At 64.1% G+C, this 25,062-nt stretch overlaps 3 protein-coding genes across 6 annotated transcripts; 2 read left to right on the forward strand and 1 right to left on the reverse strand.

Annotated features, from left to right (window-relative positions):
• Window positions 1–3,651: 3,651 nt before the first annotated feature.
• On the forward strand, window positions 3,652–15,673 carry CDC25B (cell division cycle 25B). 4 transcript variants are annotated; one of them, XM_065662941.1, is made up of 16 exons: window positions 3,654–3,866; window positions 4,001–4,104; window positions 4,579–4,630; window positions 5,781–5,822; window positions 6,117–6,153; window positions 6,281–6,394; window positions 6,491–6,610; window positions 7,268–7,402; window positions 7,475–7,555; window positions 8,465–8,647; window positions 8,745–8,834; window positions 9,583–9,645; window positions 9,744–9,842; window positions 10,041–10,174; window positions 14,597–14,708; window positions 14,811–15,673. In XM_065662941.1, the coding sequence occupies exons 1-16, from the start codon at window positions 3,766–3,768 to the stop codon at window positions 15,147–15,149; spliced, it is 1,806 nt and encodes a 601-aa protein (XP_065519013.1). In that variant the 5' UTR covers window positions 3,654–3,765; the 3' UTR covers window positions 15,150–15,673. The 4 variants fall into 4 exon arrangements, with proteins under 4 accessions (XP_065519033.1, XP_065519013.1, XP_065519023.1 ...); XM_065662969.1 differs by having other exon boundaries at window positions 3,657–3,866; window positions 14,849–15,087; XM_065662961.1 differs by lacking the exons at window positions 14,597–14,708; window positions 14,811–15,673 and adding an exon at window positions 11,703–12,129 and having other exon boundaries at window positions 3,652–3,866.
• Window positions 15,674–15,851: 178 nt separating this feature from the next.
• Window positions 15,852–17,862, forward strand: AP5S1 (adaptor related protein complex 5 subunit sigma 1). The gene is made up of 2 exons (XM_065663016.1): window positions 15,852–16,052; window positions 17,360–17,862. Exons 1-2 carry the CDS (start codon window positions 15,880–15,882, stop codon window positions 17,775–17,777), a joined length of 591 nt encoding a protein of 196 aa, XP_065519088.1. The 5' UTR covers window positions 15,852–15,879; the 3' UTR covers window positions 17,778–17,862.
• Window positions 17,863–19,491: 1,629 nt separating this feature from the next.
• Window positions 19,492–22,187, reverse strand: LOC136005477 (C-type lectin domain family 4 member F-like). Its single transcript, XM_065663005.1, has 6 exons — window positions 22,034–22,187; window positions 21,098–21,178; window positions 20,962–21,018; window positions 20,727–20,878; window positions 19,896–20,008; window positions 19,492–19,815 (listed from the first exon to the last, which is right to left on the reverse strand). Exons 1-6 carry the CDS (start codon window positions 22,098–22,100, stop codon window positions 19,656–19,658), a joined length of 630 nt encoding a protein of 209 aa, XP_065519077.1. The 5' UTR covers window positions 22,101–22,187; the 3' UTR covers window positions 19,492–19,655.
• Between the last annotated feature and the right edge of the window lie 2,875 nt (window positions 22,188–25,062).

Here is a 25,062-nt window from a genome sequence, read left to right on the forward strand (position 1 = left end):
ACCCCACGGCGGCTCCACGGCCGGGCAGCGCCCAGGGCTCAGCCCCGGGCCGCTCCTCGCTGCGGCCGAGCCCAGCCTGGAACGGGGCCGGGGCCGGAGAAAGAACCAAAGAACCCAGCGGGGTGCGAGCGACCGGAGCCCCCTCCCCGCGGGGGGACCGGGCCCAGCGGCGGAACCGAGAGCGGCAGAAGAGGAAGGGGGGGGCCGGAGCCGCCCGGTGCCGCTTCCTCCCGCAGCCAGGATGCTCCGGGGTGGGGAGGGCTCCGAGAGCGGAGCCGCGGAGGTTTGGGTTGAAAAGAGCTGAAATCCATCCAGCCCCAGCCCCTGCCCCGGGCAGGGACCCCTGCCATGGAGCAGCTCCGAGCCCTGCGCCCAGCCTGGCCTTGGGCACTGCAGGGATGGGGCAGCCCCATCCTCCTCCTCCTCCTCCTCCTGTGCTCCCCCGTTCACCCACTTCAGAGCACTCAGAAGCGCTTTGGATCCCTCAGTTTTGGTGCCAAGGCTCCCAAAGCCCCCCATGCCCCATGGTTTGGGGGGGGGGGGGTGACCCCCAGAGCTGGTGGCTCGGCAGTGCTGGTGGTGACACCGGTGTGGGCTCAGCATACAGGACCATGGGGACACCGGGATGCTCCATCCGCCAGCCACAGGGCACCCACAGGGAAGGATCCAGCCCCTCCATCGCAGGATGATGGAATGGGTTGGGTCGGGAAGGCCCTTAAGGACATCCAGCTCCAAGCCCCTGCCACGGGCAGGGATGACAATCCTGCCCCACAGATACCTTGGGATCAGCAATAAGGAGCCAGCGCTGACACAAAGCTCCTGCTTCCAGCATCCCTGCATCATCCCATCCCCGGTGCCGGCACCGAGAGCAGCAGGGTCCTTCCATGGTCACCCCCTGCACAGCACCGGGCCCCCCCCCCCCCCCCGCTCCATCCATAGCCATAAGGACCTGGGGAAGCCGGATGGATGGGTGGATGGATGGGTGGATGGATGGATGGATGGATGGATGGAGGGATGGATGGATGGATGGATGGAGGGATGGATGGGTGGATGGATGGAGGGATGGATGGGTGGATGGATGGAGGGATGGATGGAGGGATGGATGGGTGGATGGATGGATGGAGGGATGGATGGGTGGATGGATGGAGGGATGGATGGATGGATGGAAGGATGGATGGAGGGAGGGATGGATGGATGGATGGATGGATGGATGGATGGAGGGATGGATGGATGGATGGATGGATGGGTGGATGGATGGATGGATGGAGGGATGGATGGATGGATGGATGGATGGATGGATGGGTGGATGGATGGATGGATGGAGGGATGGATGGGTGGATGGATGGATGGATGGATGGATGGGTGGAGGGATGGATGGATGGAGGGATGGATGGATGGAGGGATGGATGGATGGGTGGATGGGTGGATGGATGGATGGATGGATGGATGGAGGGAGGGATGGATGGATGGATGGATGGAGGGATGGATGGATGGATGGAGGGATGGATGGATGGATGGATGGATGGATGGATGGATGGATGGATGGAGGGATGGATGGATGGGTGGATGGGTGGATGGATGGATGGATGGATGGATGGATGGATGGATGGAGGGATGGATGGATGGGTGGATGGGTGGATGGATGGATGGATGGATGGAGGGAGGGATGGATGGGTGGATGGATGGATGGATGGGTGGAGGGATGGATGGATGGAGGGATGGATGGATGGATGGATGGGTGGATGGATGGATGGATGGATGGATGGATGGATGGATGGATGGATGGATGGATGGAGGGATGGATGGATGGGTGGATGGATGGAGGGATGGATGGATGGGTGGAGGGATGGATGGAGGGGGGGGTGTCCCACACTGGGGCAGCCCAGGATGGGTGGGGGGCTCAGGGAGGCCCCAGTGGGGTGCGAGGCTGTGCCCCCCCCCCCAAGTCTGGCTCTTCCTCTGCCAACACCCCCCCCCCCCCCTTCTCATCCCCATCTTCATCCTCATCCATCAGAGCCATCCTCATGGCAGCTCCCGCTGGGTGGCCATTAAAGTGAGCCAACCCCCCCACAGCGGGCCCCACACCCGGGCATGGAGGGGGGCTCTGGGGTCACCCCCCATGGGGAGGGCTCGGGCTCTCCCGGCCCATCCTGTGCGTGCCTGGAAGCAATTAAAGCCCTTGGCGGCCGTGGAGCACGTCCCGCAGCCCCCCAGGAGTGATGGGGGGGGGGGGGGCCGGGGACCCCCCCCCTCAAGGGCTGCCTGACCCCTCCGTGGGGCACCCCCTTGGCCACGGCACCCCCATTGCCTTGCCCAGGGCCACGGGGGGGTCTGTGAGCTGATGGAGCCGATCCCCCCCGCTGCCCTGGCTGGGGGGGGGGGGTCTCCATCCCGTCCCCCCTCCCTCCTCCTTCCTTTCCCCTCTGAAAGGCAGGAATGGGGCCGGGACAATGGACGGCGGCCACCCAGGCCGCAGCCGCACCGCGTTCCTGCCGCTTCCCATCGGGAAGCGCCCCCCTGGATGGAGACCGACCCCCCCCCCCCCGGCCATGGACCAGTGCTGGGGGCCAGGCAGGGGTCAGGGCAGGAGGTGGCACCTGGCTGGGGATGGGGATGGGATGGGAATGGGATGGGGTTGGGAATGGGGCTGGGATGGGGATGGGGATGGAGATGGGGATGGGGTTGGGATGGGGATGGGATGGGGATGGGATGGGGATGGGGTTGGGATGGGGATGGGATGGGGATGGGGCTGGGATGGGGCTGGGATGGGGATGGGATGGGGATGGGATGGGGATGGGGCTGGGATGGGGGGGCTGTGTCTGAACACTGGGACCCCCCAGGTCACACCCTTGTGCACAGGCCCCTGTCCACGTCCCCCCACCCTCCCCAGCTGAGACCCCTCCAACCACGCACCCCCAACCATGCACCCCCCAAGTGCACCCCCAAACCATGGCCCCCTCCATGTGCCCCCATCCTGCGACCTTCAACCCCCCCCCCCCCAAGCCACGCACCCCCAGTGGCCCCATGGCCATGCCCTCCCCCCCGTTCCCCCCAGCCATGAACACTTCCGTGTGCCCCCCCCAGCCATGACCCCCTCTACGCACCCCCCAAACCATGCACCCCTCCATGCCCCCCCTCCATACTCCCACCATGCCCCCCAACCATGCCCCCCTCTACGTGTCCCTGCCCCCCCATGTCCCCCCCCATGTCCCCTCCCTATGTGCCCCCCATCCTCTCCATGCCCCCCCAGCCACATCATCCCAGCCATGCATCACTTCACTCCCCCCCCGCTATGCCCCCTTCATGCCCCCCAGCCATGCCCCCCCCTACGTGTCCCTGCCCCCCCCCCATGCCCCCTCCCTATGTGCCCCCCCACCCTCTATGCCCCCCTCTACATGTCCCTGCCCCCCCCCCCCCCGTGTCCCCTCCCTTTGTGCCCCCCCCTCCGCGGCCCCGCCCCCCCCCTCTTGGCCCCGCCCCCGTCCGGGGGCCGCCCCCTCCCCCCGCCCCGTCGCTCCCTGTTATTTTTCGAATATAAATAGGGGCGGCGGCGCGCGCGCGCGGCCCGGGCCCGCTTCCCCCCCCCCCCTCCTCCCCCCACAGCGGAGCCCCCATCCCCGGTACCGGCATCCCCCCCCTCCCCCCATCCCCACCCCCCCCCCCCCCCCCCCCCCCATCTCCCGGTGCCGGCCCCGAGCGCGGGACGGGCCCGGCCGCGGCTCCCCCCCGGGCAGGGTCAATTCCTTGGTTCGCGGCCGGTCCCGCATGGCGGAGCGGGGCGGGCGGGCGGGCCCGGGCCCGGCCGCGGGGCGCTCCCCGGTGAGCACGCTGGCGCTGGACATGGACAACCTGGCGGGGCTGGGCAGGTGAGGGGGGTCCGGGGGGGGGGGGGGGGGGGTTTGGTTTGGGGGGCTCCCCCCCCCCCCATAACCTCCGTTGGTTGGAGGGGGGTGGCACAGGCTGAACCCCCCCCCCCGTCCCCTTTCCGCTGTGTCTGCAGCCATTGGGACACCCCGAAAAGGCGGGGGGGGGCGGCGGCGACCCCCCAAAAGCGGGGCCGGGGGAGCCCCCGCGGCTCCGTCTCCTCTGATTCGTCGGATGCGGGTGAGTGAGGGGCGCTGGGGGGGTCCCGTCTATTGAGGGGTGCTGGGGGGGTCCCTTCTATTGAGGGGTGCTGGGGGGGTCCCTTCTATTGAGGGGTGCTGAGGGGGGGGTCCCTTCTATTGAGGGGTGCGGGGGGGTCCCTTCTATTGAGGGGCGCTGGGGGGGGCCCCTCTATTGAGGGGTGCTGGGGGGGTCCCTTCTATTGAGGGGTGCTGGGGGGGTCCCTTCTATTGAGGGGTGCGGGGGGGTCCCTTCTATTGAGGGGTGCTGGGGGGGTCCCCTCTATTGAGGGGTGCGGGGGGTCCCTTCTATTGAGGGGTGCGGGGGGGTCCCTTCTATTGAGGGGTGCTGGGGGGGCCTCTATTGAGGGGGTGCTGGGGGGGTCCCGTCTATTGAGGGGTGCGGGGGGGGGTCCCCGCTCTGTCCGATGGGGTCTGACCCCCCCCCGGTGCTCCCCTGCCCTTGTTCCCGCAGGCCTGGGGCCGGACTCCCCCCCGGAGCAGGACCCTGCGGTGCTGGAGGACGTGTGAGTGCCCCGGCAGCCTCAGTGGGGCTGAGCCCCCCATGTCTGCTATGGGGGGGGGGGACCCCATCGTATGCTGAGGGGGGGGCACCCGTTGCAGGCAGGGGCTGGTAGTGGGGGCAGGCGGGAGGCCAAGGGCTCTTCTGGGGTTGGTGGGATGGATGGGGGGGGATATGGGGGGGGGATATGGGGGGGGAATATATATATATGGTGATGGGGGGAGAGATATTGAAGAAAGGAGATGATATATGTATGTAGGGGGAGATCCATGTGGGTGGAGATATGTGTATGTATAGGGGGGGTATATATGGAGGGGGGGTATATATGGATGGGGAGCGATACATGGATGAGGGGTATATGTATGGATGGGGAGGTGTATTTATATGGGGGGGGGAGCTGTAGGTGCTGGGGGGGGGTCCCGGTACCACAATGGGGGTCCTGGTGCTGGGTGGGGGTCCCGGTACCACAATGGGGGTGCTGGGTGGGGGTCCTGGTACCACAATGGGGGTCCCGGTGCTGGGGGGGGGTCCCGGTACCACAATGGGGGTCCCGGTGCTGGGGGGGGTCCCGGTACCACAATGGGGGTGCTGGGTGGGGGTCCTGGTACCACAATGGGGTCCCGGTGCTGGGGGGGGTCCCGGTACCACAATGGGGGTCCCGGTGCTGGGGGGGTCCCGGTACCACAATGGGGGTCCCGGTACCACAATGGGGGTGCTGGGTGGGGGTCCTGGTACCACAATGGGGTCCCGGTGCTGGGGGGGTCCTGCTCCGAGCCCCAGCCCCACGCAGGGTGCAGGACTCTTGCCCCCCCGGTTGCCGTTGGCAGCGCCGGCCGCGGCAGATGTGCGGGTGAATGGAGCCGGGGGGGGGGTCCCATCTGTCCCCGGCCCCTGCCCCATTGCGGGGCCATTTGCATACAGGTGGAGAGCGGGGCCCTTTGTGTGTGCTGGGGGGGGGGGGCCCGACCACCCCGGAGCGGGGCCGTGACCCCAGCCTGGGCCAGATGGGGCTTAACCCCTTGTGGGGCTGAGCCCCACACATGGGGGGGGGAGCACGGTGAGGACCAGGGCTGCCCCCCCCCCCCCCCCCGGGGGTCTGCACTGCTCGGTTATGGGGTGCCCCCCCCCCAACCGTGGATTCCCCCTCCCCACAGCTTTGAGCAGGCAGTGATGGAGACAGGGAGAGTGCTCAAAGAGTGAGTGAATGGGGCTGTGCCCCCCCCCATGTCCCGGCTGTGCCCCCCCCATGTCCCGGCTGTGCCCCCCCCATGTCCCAGCTGTGCCCCCATTCCCTTCCCAGCATCCCCATCAGGCTCCATCCGCGTTCCTTGGACCCTCTATGGGGAGCTGTGACAGCTTTGGGGGGGGTCTCACCCCACTGTGGGTCAAGGGGGGGCTCTGCCAGCCCCTGGGGGGGTTTGGACCCCCCCCCCCCCCCCATCCAGAGCATCTTCTCCCATTCAATCCCTTCTTTTCCCTGCTCCCCGCAGCCCGAAGCTCCCTATCCGGAGGATCCATTCGCTGCCGGTGAGTGCTGGGGCTGAGCTGCATCCCGCTGGGATGCGCACGGGGATGGGGATGGAGCAGGGGCTCCGCAGCCCCTCTGATCCCCCCCCCCCCCCCCATTGCCCCCCCCCCATTGCCCCCCCCACAGCCGCGGCTGCTCGGGGCCAGCCCGGTCCTGAGGAACATCTCCCACAGCCGGGACTTCAACGGGAGCTGCGCCCGCGGGGGCAGGGAGCGGAGCAGGAGGGAGCCCGAGGCCACGGTGAGGGGCTCGGTGCAGGCTGGGGGGGGGGGGGGGGGGGGGCAGGGCCGGGGGGGGGGGGGTTAACGCCGTGTGTGGCCCCCCCCCCCCCCACAGGAGGGGTTCGTGTTCAAGAAGCCGCAGAGGCCGGGGGGGCGCAGCCGGGCCCCCCCCAGCGATGGGGCCATGGGCACGGACCCCTTCACACAGAGACCCGGCTCCGCGCCCGACCTCATGGTGAGAGGGATGGGGGGGGCAATGGGGATGGGGGTGATGCTGAGCTGGGATCCATTGCCCCCAATGTGTGGGGAGACCCCTGGATGGGGAGGCAATGGGGATGGGGGTGATGCTGAGCCGGGATCCATTGCCCCCAATGTGTGGGGAGACCCTGGATGGGGGGGCAATGGGGATGGGGGTGATGCTGAGCTGGGATCCATTGCCCCCCCATCCAGGGTCTCCCCACACATCGGGAGCAATGGGGATGGGGGTGATGCTGAGTCAGGATCCACTGCTCCCGATGTGCGGGGCGACGATGGATGGGGGGGCAATGGGGATGGGGGTGATGCTGGGCTGGGATCCATTGCTCCTGATGTGTGGGGAGACCCTGGATGAGGGGGGGGCAATGGGGATGGGGGCCCGATGTATGGGGAGACCCTGGATGAGGGGGGGGCAATGGGGATGGGGATGATGCTGAGCTGGGATCCACTGTCCCCAATGTGTGGGGAGACCCTGGATGGGGGGGCAATGGGGATGGGGGTGATGCTGAGCCGGGGTCCATCCCAGTGTGCAGGGAGACCCCTGTGTGTGTGTGTGTTGGGGGGGGTTATGGGGATGCTCCGTAACCAAGCAGGGCTGGTGTGGGGCTGGCCCCACTGCCGGTGGTGTCCTCCCCAGTGCGCCCCCCCCGAGAAGGAGAACGCGCCCCGAGGGGGGAGCCCCATCGTGCTGCGCCGCTGCTCCCTCACCTGCTCCGTGGGCGAGGAGGACGACGACGGCTTCATGGAGATCCTGGATGAGGAGGAGGCGGAGGTGGGGAAGCGGCGGTGGGGGGGGGGGGGGTGCAGCCGGGCTGGGGCCATCCCCGCTGCTGCTTCCCCGCAGAGCGGAGCCGCGGTGCCGCCGGGGATGGAGACGCTGCTGAGGGCGCCGCTGGTGAGGAGCCAGGAGCCGGAGCCGGAGCTGGTACGGGGGGGGGGGAGATGCCAGAGCCAGGGCAGCTCCGTGGGGTGTCCCCAGTGTCCTGTGGAGCTCCGTGGGCTGCTCCCAACATCCCGTGGCGCTGTTCCCGATACCCCATGGCGCTGTTCCCGGTATCCCATGGAGCTGTTCCCGGTATCCCATGGAGCTGTTCCCGGTATCCCATGGCGCTCCATCATTGCCCTCAGTATCCCATGGCGCTGTTCCCAACATCCCATGGAGCAAAATCAGTGCCCGCAGTATCCCATGGCGCTGTTCCCGATATCCTATGGAGCTGTTCCCGATACCCCATGGCGCTCCATCATTGCCCTCAGTATCCCATGGAGCTGTTCCCGATATCCCATTGCGCTCCATCATTGCCCTCAGTATCCCATGGCGCTGTTCCCATATCCCATGGAGCTCCATCATTGCCCTCTGTATCCCATGGCGCTGTTCCCGATATCCCATGGCGCTGTTCCCATATCCCATGGAGCTGTTCCCATATCCCATGGCGCTGTTCCTGATATCCTATGGAGCTGTTCCCAATATCCCATGGAGCTCCATCATTGCCCTCAGTATCCCATGGTGCTGTTCCTGATATCCTATGGAGCTGTTCCCAATATCCCATGGAGCTCCATCATTGCCCTCTGTATCCCATGGTGCTGTTCCTGATATCCTATGGAGCTGTTCCCAATATCCCATGGCGCTGTTCCCGATACCCCATGGCGCTCCATCATTGCCCTCAGTATCCCATGGCGCTGTTCCCGGTATCCCATGGAGCTGTTCCCATATCCCATGGAGCTGTTCCCGATACCCCATTGCGCTCCATCATTGCCCTCTCTATCCCATGCCGCTGTTCCCAGTGTCCCCCCGCGCTCCCTGGGCCATTCCCGGCATCCCCGTCCCTCCCCGCAGGCTCCCCCGCGCCGCCCCAAGTGCCGGCAGCTCTTCCGCTCGCCCTCCCTGCCCAGCACCGTCATCAGGCCCATCCTGAAGCGCGTGGACCGGGACCAGGACCGGGACCGCGACCGGGACAGCCCGGTCAGGCCCAAGCGGCGCCGCAGCGTGGCCGGGCCCGTGGAGCCGGCGCTGGAGCCGGTGGGTGCTGGGGGCCGGGTCCCTGCCGGGTCCAGCCCGGCCCCCCCCCCCCCCCCCCGCGCTGAGCCCCCGCTGGGGTCCGGTTGTGTCCCCGCAGGCAGCGCGGCTCCTGCGCCCCCTCTGCCCCCAGGACATCGGGGCCCTGCTGGGCAGCGACCGCCGGGAGCTCATCGGGGACTTCTCCAAGGTGGGGCAGGGGGGAGATGTGGGGCCAGGGGGGTGCTGGGGGGCTATGGGGGAGATGTGGGGCTATGGGGGAGATGTGGGGCTATGGGGGAGATGTGGGGCTATGGGGGTGCTGGGGGGCTATGGGGGAGATGTGGGGCTATGGGGGTGCTGGGGGGCCATGGGGGAGATGTGGGGCTATGGGGGAGATGTGGGGCTATGGGGGAGATGTGGGGCTATGGGGGTGCTGGGGGGCTATGGGGGAGATGTGGGGCTATGGGGGTGCTGGGGGGCCATGGGGGACATGTGGGGCTATGGGGGTGCTGGGGGGCCATGGGGGACATGTGGGGCTATGGGGGAGATGTGGGGCTATGGGGGAGATGTGGGGCTATGGGGGTGCTGCAGGGCTATGGGGGAGATGTGGGGCTATGGTGGTGCTGGGGGGGTGCTGTTGGGCTGTGGGGGTGCTGAGGGATACTGGGGGAGATGTGGGGCTAGGGGAGATGTGGGGCTATGGGGAGCTGTGTGCCCATGGGAGCTCTGAGGGATAATGGGGGTGCTGCAGGGCCATGGGGATGCTGAGGGATAATGGGGGAGATGTGGGGCCATGGTGGTGCTGTGGGGCTATGAGGATGCTGAGGGATAATGGGGGTGCTGTGGGGCTATGGGGGTGCTGTGGGGCTATGGGGGTGCTGTGGGGCTATGGGGGTGCTGCGGGGCTATGGGGGTGCGGGTCCGGGCTCTGCCCTGACAGAGCCCATCTCCCCCAGGCCTATCTCCTGCAGACGGTGGAGGGGAAGCACCAGGACCTCAAGTACATCTCCCCTGCCATGGTGGGTGAGCAGCAGCCGCCCCCCGGCCCCACACCCTCTATGGGGCCGGTGTCTCCGTCCCCCGTCCCCCCCAACCCCGTGACGGGCTCCCCCCGCAGATGGCGGCCGTGCTGACGGGGCAGTTCAGCGGCCTCATCGAGAGCTGCGTCATCGTGGATTGCCGCTACCCCTACGAGTACGAGGGGGGGCACATCAAGGTGAGCGGAGCTCAGTGGGGCTGAACCCCCCCACAAAGGGCTTGAGCAGCCCCTAACGGTGCTGGGGGCACCCCCAAGGGGCTGAGCCCCCCCCCATTGGGAGGATGTGGGGTGGGGGGGGGGGGGGAGCACAGGGGGTCCTGGCCCCCCCCCGGCCGTGAGCAGGGCCATGGGGTGACGGCGGCGCCTGCCCCACAGGGCGCCGTGAACCTGCCCCTGGAGCGGGACGCGGAGCAGTTCCTGCTGCGGGCGCCCATCGTGCCCCGCGACGCCTCCAAGAGGGTCATCGTCATCTTCCACTGCGAGTTCTCCTCCGAGAGGGGGCCCCGCATGTGAGTGGGGGCACGGGGTGGCCGCGGGACCCCCCCCCCCCCCGACCCCGGGGCATGGCTGGGCCCATCACCCCCTTGGCGTCCCCTTGCATCCCATTGCAATCCCCTTCCATCCCTTTCTATCCCTTTCCATCCCCTTCCATCCCATTGCAATCCCCTTCCATCCCCTTGCGTCCCTTCGCAAACCCCATCCCCTTGGAATCCTTTTCCATTCCCTTGAATCCCTTTCCATCCCCTTGCATCCCTTTGTGCCCCCTTACACACCATTGCAATCCCCTCTGCATCCCTTTGCATCCCTCTGCATCCCTTCCTTTCCATCCCTTTGCATCCTTTTGCTCCCCCTTCCATCCCTTTGCAATCCCCTTCCATCCCTTTGTTATGCCCTTTGCATCCCGTTGCAATCCCCTTCCATCCCTTTCTATCCCTTTCCATCCCCTTGCATTCCTTTGCGTCCCCTTCCATCCTATTGCAATCCCTTTCCATCCCTTTCCAATCCCTTTCCATCCCTTTCCATCCCCTTGCGTCCCTTTGCAGCCCCCATCCCACCAGAATCCTCTTCCATCCCTTTCCATCCCTTTCCCCTTGCATCCCTTTGCGCCCCCTTCCACACCGTTGCAATCCCCTCTGCATCCCTTCTTTTCCATCCCTTTGCATCCTTTTGCTCCCCCTTCCATCCCATTGCAATCCCCTTCCATCCCTTTCTATCCCTTTCCATCCCCTTGCATTCCTTTGCGTCCTCTTCCATCCCATTGCAATCCTCTTCCATCCCTTTCCATCCCCTTTGTAACCCTTTCCATCCCCTTGCGTCCCTTCGCAACCCCCATCCCATTGGAATCCTCTTCCATCCCTTTCTATCCTTTTCCATTCCCTTGAATCCCTTTCCATCCCCTTGCATCCCTTTGCGCCCCCTTCCACACCGTTGCAATCCCCTCTGCATCCCTTCTTTTCCATCCCTTTGCATTCTTTTGCTCCCCCTTCCATCCCATTGCAATGCCCTTCCATCCCTTTCTATCCCTTTCCATCCCCTTGCATTCCTTTGCGTCTTCTTCCATCCCATTGCAATCCCCTTCCATCCCTTTGTATGCCCTTTGCATCCCGTTGCAATCCTCTTCCATCCCATTGGAATCCTCTTCCATCCCTTTCCATCCTTTTCCATCCCCTTGCATCCCTTTGCGCCCCCTTCCACACCACTGCAATCCCCTCTGCATCCCTTCCTTTCCATCCCTTTGCATCCTCTTGCTCCCCCTTCCATCCCATTGCAATCCCCTTCCATCCCCTTGCCTCACCTTTGCATCCCTTTCCTTCCCATCATTTCCCATCCCCTCCCCATCCCCTTCCCCTCTCCCGCGGGCAGGAATTCCATGTTATTCCCTGTCCCTTGGTTACGGCTGGGATGGAACACGCGCAGGGAGGCAGCAGCAGGCTCAAGACCGGGGCTGCAGCGCTTTGTGCCTCAGGGCGGGCAGGGTCGGGTTCGCTGTGAATCGACCTCAGCGTTCCCATTCCCGTTATTCCTCCTTATTCCCAGTGATCCCTCTGCCGGCCCGGCCCCATCCGGCACCGATTCAGTGCCTCCGAGCTCTTTGGGGCTCAGCCTCCTCCTAAGGAATCGCTTTGGCATTCCCAGGCTCCTGAAGGGGCAGTGCTCGAGCAGCGCTGCGGGCATCCAGCATTTATCCATAGGGATAAAGGAGCTCCTGCGGGAAGGGGCCGTGGGGATGGCTTCTGGACAAGAAGCGATTCCCTGTGTTCGGGATGTCAGGGAGGGAACGCTGAGCCTGGGGCCCAGATCTGGTACTGAGGGGTCAGCGGGGGCTGCCCGGAGCATCCCGTCGGGATAATGGGAGTGAGTGGAAGCGGAGGCAGGAACGGACGGGCCGGGGGGGCTGAAGGGTCTTTGCTGAGCCATCCGGTTGTACGATTCCGTGGTTGATTCCATGAGGCCGCGGCTGATTCTGGGGTTGATTCTACGATTCCATGATGATTTTATGGATGATTCTGTGATGCTGTGAATGGTTCTGATTGTGATTGACTCCATGATTGACTCCATGATTGACTCCGTGATTGACTCCATGATTGACTCCATGATTGACTCCATGATTGACTCCATGATTGACTCCATGATTGACTCCGTGATTGACTCCATGATTGACTCCATGATTGACTCCATGATTGACTCCATGATTGACTCCATGATTGACTCCATGATTGACTCCATGATTGACTCCATGATTGACTCCATGATTGATTCCATGATTGACTCCATGATTGACTCCATGATTGACTCCATGATTGATTCCATGATTGACTCCATGATTGATTGATTCCATGATTGATTCCATGATCGATCCTGTGGTTCCATGAATCTGTGGTTGATTCTGTGTTTGGTTGATTCCGTGTTTGATTGATTCCATGTTTGATCGATTCCATGTCTGATTCCGTGTTTGACTGATTCCATGATTGATTCCATGTTTGATTCCGTGTCTGATCGATTCCTTTTTTGATTCCTTTTTTGATTCCGTGTTTGATTCCGTGTTTGATTCCGTGTTTGATTCCGTGTTTGATTCCGTGTTTGATTCCGTGCCTGATTCCGTGCTTCCCACTGGATTCTCCGATCCCCCGAGGCAGCGGAGCCCAGGCTCAGGGCCGGGCGGTGCTGAGCGCCCTTACCCCGGTGCTCAGGCGGAGCCAGGAGCTGGGGCCGGTCCTGGCCGAGCTTCCTCGGGAGCAGCCCCCCGCTCCCGGCGGGAATGCCTCCCTTCCCGAGGACCGTGGCCCGGGACGCGGCGGCGCCTGCGCTGCTCCGGGACGGAATCGTTCACCGGGAATTGCTCAGTGGGGATTGCTCATTGGGAATGGTTTGAGTGGGAATTCATCAATGGGAATTCATCAATGGGAATTGTCTGATTGGGAATGGATCAATGGGAATTGTCTGATGGGAATTGTTTCATTGGGAACCAATGGGAATTGTCTCATTGGGAACTGTCTGATGGGAATTCATCAATGGGAATTGTCTGATTGGGAATTGCTCATTGGGAATTGTCTGGGAATGTTTGAGTGGGAATTGTCTGGGAATCGATCAATGGGAATTGTCTGATTGGGAATTGTTTCATTGGGAACCAATGGGAGTTATCTCATTGGGAATTGTCTGATGGGAATGGTTTGAGTGGGAATTGTCTGGGAATCGATCAATGGGAATTGTCTGATTGCGAACTGTTTCATTAGGAATTGTCTGATGGGAATGGCTTGAGTGGGAATTGTCTGATAGGAATTGCTTCATTAGGAACCAATGGGAATTGTCTCATTGGGAATGGTTTGAGTGGGAATTGTCTGATGGGAATTCATCAATGGGAATTGTCTGATTGGGAATTGTCTCATTGGGAACCAATGGGAATTGCTCATTGGGAATTGCCTGATTGCGAACTGTTTCATTGGGAATTGTCTGATGGGAATGGTTTGAGTGGGAATTGCCTGATGGGAATTCATCGATGGAAATTGTCTGATGGGGAATTGTTTCATTGGGAACCAATGGGAATTGTCTCATTGGGAATTGTCTGATGGGAATGGTTTGAGTGGGAATTGTCTGATGGGAATTGCTCATTGGGAATTGTCTGGTTGGGAATTGCTTCATTGGGAACCAATGGGAATTGTCTCATTGGGAATTGTCTGATGGGAATGGTTTGAATGGGAATTGTCTGATGGGAATTGCTCATTGGGAATTGTCTGGTTGGGAATTGCTTCATTGGGAACCAATGGGAATTGTCTCATTGGGAATTGTCTGATGGGAATGGTTTGAGTGGGAATTGTCTGATGGGAATTGCTCATTGGGAATTGTCTCATTGGGAACCAATGGGAATTGTCTCATTGGGAACTGTCTGATGGGAATTCATCAATGGGAATTGTTCATTGGGAACTGATGGGGAATTATTTCATTGGGAATTCTGACAGGAATTGCTCATTGGGAATTGCTCCTTGGGAACTGATGGGAATTGTTTCATTGGGCATTGTCTGATGGGAATTGCTCATTGGGAACTGTTCATTGGGAATTGTCTGAGGGGAATTGCTCATTGGGAATTGCTCACTGGGAACTGTGTGACAGGAATTGTTCATTGGGAACTTCTCATTGGGAAGTGTTCATTGGGAACTGTCTGATGGGAATTGTCCATTGGGAATTGTCTGATGGGAATTGCTCATTGGGAACTGACAGGAATTGCTCATTGGGAAGTGCTCACTGGGAACTGTCTGATGGGAATTGTTTCATTGGGAACTGATGGGGATTGCTCATTGGGAATTGGCATTGGGAATTGGCATTGGGAGGTGCTCATTGGGAATTGCTCATTGGGAATTGTCCATTGGGAATTGCTCATTGGGAATTGGCCTTGGGAGGCGCTGACCGGCAGCCGCCTGCCGCGCTCCCTGCAGGTGCCGCTTCGTGCGGGAGCAGGACCGGGCGCGCAACCAGTACCCGAGCCTGCACTACCCCGAGCTCTACGTGCTCAAGGGCGGCTACCGCGAGTTCTTCCCCCAGTACCAGGTGAGCCCCAGCGCGGCCCCCGCCGTGGGGCAGGGATCATGGGATGGGGATGGGGGGGGACGGGACACCCCCCTTCTGTTCCCCCCCCCCCCCCCCCCCCAGCATCCCCCCGGCGTGGTGCTGAGCCGGTGCCGGCGCAGAGCCACTGCGAGCCGCAGGATTACCGGCCCATGCACCACGAGGACTTCAAGGAGGATCTGCGCCGCTTCCGCCTCAAGAGCCGCACCTGGGCCGGGGAGCGCAGCCGCAGGGAGCTCTACACCCGCCTCAAGGACTGCTGACGGACCCCCCCCCCTGCCATGGGGCTGCCCCATAACCCCCCCCAACAGTGTTATATGGGGGGGGCACAGTTGTGGTTTTACCTCCTTTTACCCCAAAATGGGTTTAGGTTTTGCTCTGAGTTGGTTTTGCGGGGGGGGGGGGGCTTCATCCAGGTCCTAAATCATTGCCATGTTCAGGTTTCCTTTGGGGTCCCCCCCCCAGCCCCTCTTCCCCTTGCACCATTGGCCCCACAGCAGGCACATTCCCCCCCCCCCCAGCCCTGGGGGGGGGGGGTGTGTGTGTGTCTGGAGCTGGGCAGGAGCCCCCCAGAGAGGTGGGGACCCCCCAATGGGGTGTTATAGGCAGCAAAGCACTTAACCCTGTGGGTGCTGGGGGGGCACCCGTTGTTGTGATACCCCCCTGCAGCAGCAATAAGGGGTGCGATGGGGGGGTTCATGGTGGGTTAGGGGTGATTTTGCCCCCCCCCAATGTTATTTAAAGTAATTAGTTCTTTGAGGTTAATTGGGGGGGCAGGAAGGGTTTTAACCCCCCCCACGTTGGGCTGAGCACTTGCAAGGGAAGCACCATGGGGGGGGGGGGGGCGGGAGCTGCTGCCCCCGGGTTGTGCCCCCCCCCCCTTGATTATTTGATGTTATTAATTGTTAATGGTCCCAATTAATAACTCCGTTGGGAGGTTAATGAGACGCTGTGTGATGCTTTACTTCCGCCTTTCACCCCGCCCACCAGCCAATCACCGCGCCGCTCCGCGTCCCGTCATCCAATCACAACCCGCCGCTGTCACGTGCAGAGGGTTGAAGCCCAACCCTCCGCCATCCACCAATCGCCGCCTTCTCCTTCCGCATCCCCACCCCCGGAGCCAATGGGAGGGGCGGGCCGGGGTCGCGTTGCCATGGTGAGGGCTCTCGTGCTGCTGGCGCTGGGCGGGCAGGGCCCCGCTGGCCACGCCCCCTGCCGCGTGCTCTGCGCGCGCTCCTTCGGGACCCCCCCTCCCACCGGGGACCCCCCCGCGGACCCCGCCCGGGAGCGGCTCCGCCGCCAGGAGCAGATCGCGGCCGTGGCCAGGTACGGGACAGACCCCCCCACCGGTACCGGTGGTACAGCCCCATCCATGGGACCCCCCCACCGGTACCGGCGGTACAGCCCCATCCATGGGACCCCCCCACCGGTACCGGTGGTACAGCCCCATCTATGGGACCCCCCCCACCGGTACCGGTGGTACAGCCCCATCCATGGGACCCCCCCACCGGTACCGGTGGTACAGCCCCATCTATGGGACCCCCCCACCGGTACCGGTGGTACAGCCCCATCCATGGGACCCCCCCCACCGGTACCGGCGGTACAGCCCCATCTATGGGACCCTCCTACCGGTACCGGTGGTACAGCCCCATCTATGGGACCCCCCTACCGGTACCGGCGGTACAGCCCCATCTATGGGACCCCCCCTACCGGTACCGGCGGTACAGCCCCATCTATGGGACCCCCCTACCGGTACCGGTGGTACAGCCCCATCTATGGGACCCCCCCTACCGGTACCGGTGGTACAGCCCCATCTATGGGACCCCCCTACCGGTACCGGTGGTACAGCCCCATCTATGGGACCCCCCTACCGGTACCGGTGGTACAGCCCCATCTATGGGATCCCCCCCCCACCGGTACCGGTGGTACAGCCCCATCTATGGGACCCCCCTACCGGTACCGGTGGTACAGCCCCATCTATGGGATCCCCCCCCCACCGGTACCGGTGGTACAGCCCCATCTATGGGACCCCCCTACCGGTACCGGTGGTACAGCCCCATCTATGGGATCCCCCCCCCACCGGTACCGGTGGTACAGCCCCATCTATGGGACATCCCCCACCGGTACCGGTGGTACAGCCCCATCCATGGGACCCCCCCACCGGTACCGGTGGTACAGCCCCATCTATGGGACCCCCCCTACCGGTACCGGTGGTACAGCCCCATCTATGGGACCCCCCCCCCCCACCGGTACCGGTGGTACAGCCCCATCTATGGGACATCCCCCACCGGTACCGGTGGCACAGCCCCATCCATGGGACCCCCCCACCGGTACCGGTGGTACAGCCCCATCTATGGGACCCCCCTACCGGTACCGGTGGTACAGCCCCATCCATGGGACCCCCCCTGCCGGTACCGGTGGTCTAGCCCGCTCCATGGGACTCCCCTCTTCATGGGATGCTCTCCATCTCTGGGATCCCCCCCTATCCCATGGGATCTCCCCTCTGTGGGATATGGAGACCCATGGGCCCCCCAACCCATCCCAGACCCCTTTTGGGGGGACAGATGTGGTCCCCCCCATCCCTACCCTTATTGGGGTGCTCTTAACACCCGTCCCCCCCTTTTCTCCCCTAGGCAAGTGACCACCCAATGCCACCTCCTCCGGTCCTCCCTGCCTCCCCCATCCTCTCCCCACCTTCCCCCTGATCCCGTCTCCATCCAGACCGCTCCCTATGGAGTTTTCCAGCTGCCCCCCGGGGACCCCTTTCCCGAACGGGTGACGGTGACCTGGATCCAAGTGATGGCTTTGGCTTTGGCTTTGGTTTGCGAGCCCCAAGAGAACCTCGCCTTGGCTGAGCTCACCCTCCGCCGCCTGGCTCCGCGCTTCCTCGCATCCCTCCGGCTCCTGGATCCCGGGGCTAATGCCTTGCTCCATCCGGATGCAGCCGATGGGCTCCTCGAGCGGCTCCTGCCCCACGGCGAGATGCTGTTCCTCAATGAAGGCTTCATCCAAGGCATGGATCGGGAGATGGGGATCAAAAGATCCCGTTGAGATGGGTGCGAAGCGGCCACCGAATCCCGATGGGATGGATGGGAACCGTCCATAGCTCGGGAATAAAGAGCAACGAGGCAGCCAAGAGCAGGGTTTGATCCATTTAGCCCTTTAGATGCCATCAGGGGAGGGCTGGAGGGGGCTGATGTCCATCCCCACATTCCTGAATCCATGCCGAACAATCCAGGACCATGGTTCCTGGACCAGGCAGCTCCAGGATTCCTGAACTAGGATGCTCCATAGTACTTGGACCAGGCTGTTCTGTTGTCCCTGGACCAGGTTGCTCCGTGGTTTCCGGACCAGGATGCTACATGGTCCCTGGACCAGGCTGCTCCATTGTCCCTGGACCGGGATGCTCCATGGTTCCCAGACCAGGATGCTCCATGGTTCCTGGACCAGGCTGCTCTGTGGTTCCTGAACCAGGATGCTCCATGGTTCCTGGACCAAGCTGCTCCATGGTTTCCGGACCAGGATGCTCCATAGTCCTTGGACCAGGCTGTTCCATTGTTCCTGGACCAGGCTGCTCCATTGCCCCTGGACCGAGATGCTCCATGGTCCCTGGACTGGGATGCTCCATGGTTCCCAGATCGGGATGCTCCATGGTTCCTGGACCAAGCTGCTCCACGGTTTCCAGACCAGGATGCTCCATAGTCCTTGGACCAGGCTGTTCCATTGTTCCTGGACCGAGATGCTCCATGGTTCCCAGATCGGGATGCTCCATGGTTCCTGGACCAGGCTGCTCCACTGCCTCTGGCCCAAGCTGCTCCATGGTCCCTGGACCGGGATGCTCCATGGTTCCCAGATCATCCGCTGTAAATGGATGCTAAAACAGGGGTGCTTTTCCCCGTAGGAGGTCCTGGAAGCTTCTCACCATCAGCCCAATGGGTGCCGGGTGCCTCCATCCCCTCCACGTGGGACCCCGGGTTAGGGTTCTCCCCATTGGGTGCTGTGAGGGGCACCCGGTGTGGGATGGGGTGGCTGGAGATGGGGTTTGTCACCTCGGGATAAGAGGGATCCTGGTGGGGACGAGGCAGTAGTGGGGGGGTGTAACTGGTCCCGGTGTGTTGCGGGCACTGTGAACAGGCACCGGGGCAGGATGTGCCCGTGCCCGGTGCGCGGGGGCAGGTTATGGGTGCCAGGAGTGCTGGGAATGGGCCGGGTGCTGCTGGGGGAGCTGTGGGTGCAGGGGGGTCCTGGGGTCGCATCCCACTGCGATGGCGGTGAGGGGATGGAGCCATGGGACCCCCCCCATGGCACCACAGCCAACGGCAGCAAAGGGCAGGGGAGGGAGCGCCAGAGTGGTTTGGGATGAAGGGATCCTAAAGCTCCTCCAGCCCCAACCCTGCCCCGGGCAGGGACCCCTTCCACTGGAGCAGCTTGCTCCAAGCCCCTGTGTCCAACCTGGCCTTGAGCACTGCCAGGGATGGGGCAGCCACAGCTTCTCCATTCGACCCCTTCCCGTGTCCCCCTGCCCTCAGCGTGAGGAACTTCCCCGGATCCCATCCACCCCTTCCAGCTGGAAGCCCCAACTCCTCATCCCATCCCCACACGCTGTTGTAGGAGCCCCTCTCCAGGTTTCCTGCGTCCCCTTCAGGCACTGGAGCTGCTCCAAGGTCCCTTTCCAGGCTGAACCTTCCCGGCTCTCCCATCCCAGGGCTCTGGGGGTGCTGGAGCCCCGCCGTCCATGGGGAAGGCCAGAGGCAGCCGCAGGAGGTGCAGTGGGAGCAGTTTAATCACAGCCCAGCACCAGGGTGCAGGCGCTGTGCTTGGGGGGGGGGGGGGGGGAGCAGAGGTGGCTGGGGTCCCATCCAGCTCCCCAGCATGGGGCTGGCGGTGGCTCCAGCAGCACAGCGGTGCTGGGGGTCCCCCCCCGGGGGCTCAGGGCGCGCTCAGGTCCCTCTTGCAGACCCAGGGGAAGGTGAAGTTGCAGTTGTGGTCGTTCCAGAGCCCGTTGCCCACGGGGTGGATCTGGGCGCAGCTCTCCTGGCCCCACTGCCCGTGGTCGGTGCCGTCCGGCTGCCCCGGCGCCCAGAAGCTGCTGGGTCACAGTGGGGGTCGGTGCGGAGGGGGGGGGGGGGGGTGCTGAGGTCCCCCCTGTGCCCCCCCAGCCCTGCTCACCTCTGTGCCTGGCTGTAGGCGGTCCCATCCACCCAGTGCCAGGAGCCCCCCGGGCCCGTGGCCGTCAGCCCAATCCAATAGGATCCTCCTCTCGCCTCCCGTGCCAGGTAGTCCTGAGGGATGTGGGACAGGCAGGGAATATGGGGGGGGGGGGCATGGACAGGGGGTGTGGGCAGCGGGTACAGGGCAGGAGATGGTGTGGATGGGGGGTACAGGCACAGAGGGGCCATGGGCAGGGGTACCTGCAGCAGGAGAGGAGATCTCTCCAGGCGGAAGAGGGCATGGGCAGGAGAGGGCACAGGGGATGTAGGGCATAGGCAGGGGGTATGGGCAGGGTTTACAGGCAGGAGAGGGCATGGGCAGGAGAGGGCACAGGGGATGTGGGGCATAGGCAGGGGGTATGGGCAGGGTTTACAGGCAGGAGAGGGCATGGGCAGGAGAGGGCACAGGGGATGTGGGGCATAGGCAGGGGGTATGGGCAGGGTTTACAGGCAGGAGAGGGCACAGGGGATGTGGGGCATAGGCAGGGGGTATGGGCAGGGTTTACAGGCAGGAGAGGGCATGGGCAGGAGAGGGCACAGGGGATATGGGGCGTAGGCAGGGGGTATGGGCAGGGTTTACAGGCAGGAGAGGGCATGGGCAGGAAAGGGCACAGATGGGGATAGAGGCATGGGGCATGGGCAGGAGAGGACATGGATAGGGGTATGGGCAGGGGTATGGGCAGGAGATGGCACAGATCGGGGTCAGGAGAAGGCACGGGCAGAGGGCACAGGCAGGGCTATGGGCAGGCGAGGGCCCAGATGTGGGTCCAGGCAGGGGCACGGGCAGCACCTGCTCGTCGGGGCCGGTGACGGAGGCGAGGTGCGCGTGCACGGCGCGGCAGGCGGCCTCGGCATCGCGCCAGGGCTTGTGGTCCCCGGAGAAGAAGTAGATGTGGCCGCGGTGGTGCCGCCAGCCCAGCGCCAGCGCCTGCAGCCACCGGCCTGCGGCACCGACGGTCACACACCGGGCACACCGGGGGTACCCCCCGGGACACCCCCCCCCCCGGGGCACCCCCGTTCGTTACCGAGCTGCTCCTTCCGCTTCTGTGCCACTGCCAGGCTCTCAGCGGGGCTCCGGGTACCTGCGGGGGTCAGGAGAGGCGATGGGCAGGGGCTGCGGGCAGGGGTGGGGTACAGGGGCAGCCCCACGGTCCCTCTCACCATCGGGGTCGGGCAGCAGATGGGTCCCGACCGCTGCGAGCTCTGCCCGTGCTGCCCGCAGCTCTGCCTGGCCCTGCATGTCTGGGAGAGACAAGGCACAGGGTCAGGTCCTGCCTGCTCCTGCCTCCTGGCCCCTGCCTGCTCCTGGCCCTTGCCAGCCCCTGCCTACTCCTGACCCCTGCCTGCTCCTGTCCCCTGCCTGCTCCTGGCCCCTGCCAGCCCCTGCCTGCTCCTGCCTCCTGCCTGCTCCTGGCCCTTGCCAGCCCCTGCCCCTTGTCAGCCCCTGCCAGCCCCTGTCTGCTCCTGGCCCCTGCCAGCCCCTGCCTGCTCCTGCCTCCTGCCTGCTCCTGGACCTTGCCAGCCCCTGCCCCTTGTCAGCCCCTGCCTGCTCCTGGCCCCTGCCAGCCCCTGTCTGCTCCTGGCCCCTGCCAGCCCCTGCCTGCTCCTGCCTCCTGCCTGCTCCTGGCCCTTGCCAGCCCCTGCCCCTTGTCAGCCCCTGCCTGCTCCTGACCCCTGCCTGCTCCTGCCCCTTGCCAGCCCCTGCCCCTTGTCAGCCCCTGCCTGCTCCTGGCCCCTGCCAGCCCCTGCCAGCCCCTGCCCCTTGCCAGCCCCTGCCTGCTCCTGCCCCCTGCCTGCTCCTGCCCCTTGCCAGCCCCTGCCTGCTCCTGGCCCCTGCCTGCTCCTGCCCCTGCCAGCCCCTGTCCCGTGCCGCTGCCTGCCCCAGCCGCACTCACGCAGGACGATGACCGCCACCAGCGCTGCCCCCAGCAGCAGCACCAGCCCCAGGCCGGTGCCCGTGGCCAGGGCGGTGCTGAGCGAGCAGCGGGACGCGGCCCGGAGCCCAGCGGGGACCTGCGGGGGAGAGGCCGGGGGTGCCCTGAGCCGGGGACCGGGGATGCTCCGAGCCGGGGACCGGGACCGGCGCTCGGGGCTCACCTCGGGCGGGGCTGGGCGGGTACCGGATCTGCAGCCGCTCGTAGAGGTCGGGCTCTGCCGCGGCCATGCCCGGCTCCTGCCGCAGCGCCGGGAAGGGGAAGCCGGGGTCTGCGGGGGCCGGTTCCTGCGTCAGCCGGGGCCCCCGCCCCGGGCGGCTCCGCACGGGGCAGCGGGCAGGGAGCGGGAGCTGCGGGGCCCGGCGCGGGTCTCAGCCCTGCATCCCGAGGGACGCATCCCGAGGGCGCTTTGCGCCCTCCCGGCAGCCGGGGAGAGCCCGGGGGAGGCCACTGCAATGGGCACCGTGCGGGCTGCAGACCCCCGCTCCCGGTGACCCCAAACCTGCCGCCATGGGGGCTGTGTGGGGACAGCCCAGGCGCTGCTCTTGGGAACACCGGGATGCGGTGCGCCGGGATCTATGGATCCGGTGTGGCTGCTGCGCAAGGGGTGACTCGGGGCCCCAGCACCCATCCCTAAGGGCATGGATGCTGCCCGAGGAGGGTGAGCCAAGCGGGAGGAGGAAGGAAGCGGTTGTGCAAGGGGTGAATCATCAGGGCCGCTCCTTCCCTTTGTTCCTGGAACAGGGATCGCCCCATGCCAGGCGGGGAACCCCGCTCCTGCCCTTGCTCCCAGCCACATCTCTGACACCAGGGCCCAAATCCCCGGTGCACCGCGCTCTCCATGAGGCCTCCATAGGGCTCCACGCCTCCTCCTCATTGCGTGTTGGACCTTTGGGTACCTCCAGCTCCGGGATGCACTGAAGGAGCCCTGGGGATGGCCACAAGCCTCAGGTCACCCCTCAGAGCCCAAGATGCTCCGCACCGGCACAGCCGTGAGCACGATGCCATCAGGGTATCCTGGTGGTCCAGCCCGGGAGCATCCTGTGTGCGCCTGGCTCCACATCCACATCCCTCGGCACAGCATCCCCGCCTGCTTCCTGTTGGAAAGGGCCTCATCCAGGTCCAACTCTTCCCTCTTCCAGCCGGAAGCCGCAGCTCCTCCTCCTGATACGCGGACAGACCCCCAGCCCGTTAGGGCTGTAACGTAGGTGTGCTTCAGTCAGCGCTGAGGCGCATGGGACCGCTCCTCCAAAGGCACGCGCGCCTTGCCCTTGCCGCTCGGCTCCTATTGCCTGTGATGGTTACCTAGCCAGGAGCTCGCTTCACCCCTAACGCAAATGCAAACCCTGTTCTTGTCCACGGTTGGGATCAGCTCATCGGCATTCGCCCCATTGGGTGCTGCCTGGTCGTTACGGCATCGCAGGGATGAAGGCCGCCGGCTCCTCTTCACCCCCGCCAGCCACCTCCCGCGTTCACTCACACTCGGTGGGGTTTCGGCTCCGCTCCAAACCTCAGGCTCGGGACAGGCTGGGTTTGTGCCCCTCACAGCAGGAGCCTGTCGAGTTGGCACGTGTTGCTCCTCTCGTTGCCTTTCGCCCCTCTCCTGTCTCCGGCTCGGATGTAAGCAGGAATGTCCCCGGCGCCCAGCTGCGGACCTGACCTGCTCCAGTCCCGCATCCCCATCCCGGCGGCTTTGACTCCCTCTTGGAACGGCCCCGGCCACGTCCAGCTCTCCCCTCCTCCGGCCGGGCACCGCAGGCCCCGCTCCCGGCACGGGATAAAGCGGAATGGCCCGGGGGCCGGATCCCGGCAGGAATGGGGCCGCCTGTCCCGTCGGGATAACGGCAGCGTGTCCCCGCGGCCGTGCCAGCCCCGCAGCGCTGAGAGACGGGGCAGGGGGACACAGGGACCCCCCCAGGCCCCTGCTTGAGCCCAGGTGACCGCAAGCAGCGCCCCTCATCCTGATGGATCCCATCCCAATGCATCCCAAAGGAGCCCACTCATCCCAATGGAGCCCAAAGGAGCCCACTCATCCCAATGCATCACAAAGGAGCCCACTCATCCCAATGGAGCCCAAAGGAGCCCACCTCATCCCAATGGAGCCCAAAGGAGCCCACTCATCCCAATGGATCCCAAAGGAGCCCACTCATCCCAATGGATCCCAAAGGAGCCCACTCATCCCAATGGAGCCCAAAGGAGCCCACTCATCCCAATGCATCCCAAAGGAGCCCACTCATCCCACTGGAGCCCAAAGGAGCCCACTCATCCCAATGGATCCCAAAGGAGCCCACCTCATCCCAATGGATCCCAAAGGAACCCACTCATCCCAATGGAGCCCAAAGGAACCCACCTCATCCCAATGCATCCCAAAGGAGCCCACTCATCCCAATGGAGCCCAAAGGAGCCCACTCATCCCAATGGAGCCCAAAGGAGCCCACTCATCCCAATGCATCCCAAAGGAGCCCACTCATCCCAATGGAGCCCAAAGGAGCCCACTCATCCCAATGGAGCCCAAAGGAGCCCACCTCATCCCGATGGAGCCCAAAGGAGCCCACCTCATCCCAATGGAGCCCAAAGGAGCCCACTCATCCCAATGGAGCCCAAAGGAGCCCACTCATCCCAATGGAGCCCAAAGGAGCCCACTCATCCCAATGGATCCCAAAGGAGCCCACTCATCCCAATGGAGCCCAAAGGAGCCCACTCATCCCAATGGGGCCCAAAGGAGCCCACTCATCCCAATGGAGCCCAAAGGAGCCCACCTCATCCCAATGGATCCCAAAGGAACCCACTCATCCCAATGGAGCCCAAAGGAACCCACTCATCCCAATGGAGCCCAAAGGAGCCCACTCATCCCACTGGATCCCAAAGGAGCCCACTCATCCCAATGGAGCCCAAAGGAGCCCACCTCATCCCAATGGATCCCAAAGGAGCACACTCATCCCAATGAATCCCAAAGGAGCCCACCTCATCCCAATGGAGCCCAAAGGAGCCCACTCATCCCAATGAATCCCAAAGGAGCTCACCTCATCCCAATGAATCCCAAAGGAGCCCACTCATCCCAATGGAGCCCAAAGGAGCCCACTCATCCCAATGGAGCCCAAAGGAGCCCACCTCATCCCAATGGATCCCAAAGGAGCCCACTCATCCCAATGAATCCCAAAGGAGCCCACCTCATCCCAATGGAGCCAAAAG

Source organism: Lathamus discolor, chromosome 1, assembly GCF_037157495.1.
Source record: "Lathamus discolor isolate bLatDis1 chromosome 1, bLatDis1.hap1, whole genome shotgun sequence".
NCBI classification, from domain to species: domain Eukaryota; kingdom Metazoa; phylum Chordata; class Aves; order Psittaciformes; family Psittacidae; genus Lathamus; species Lathamus discolor.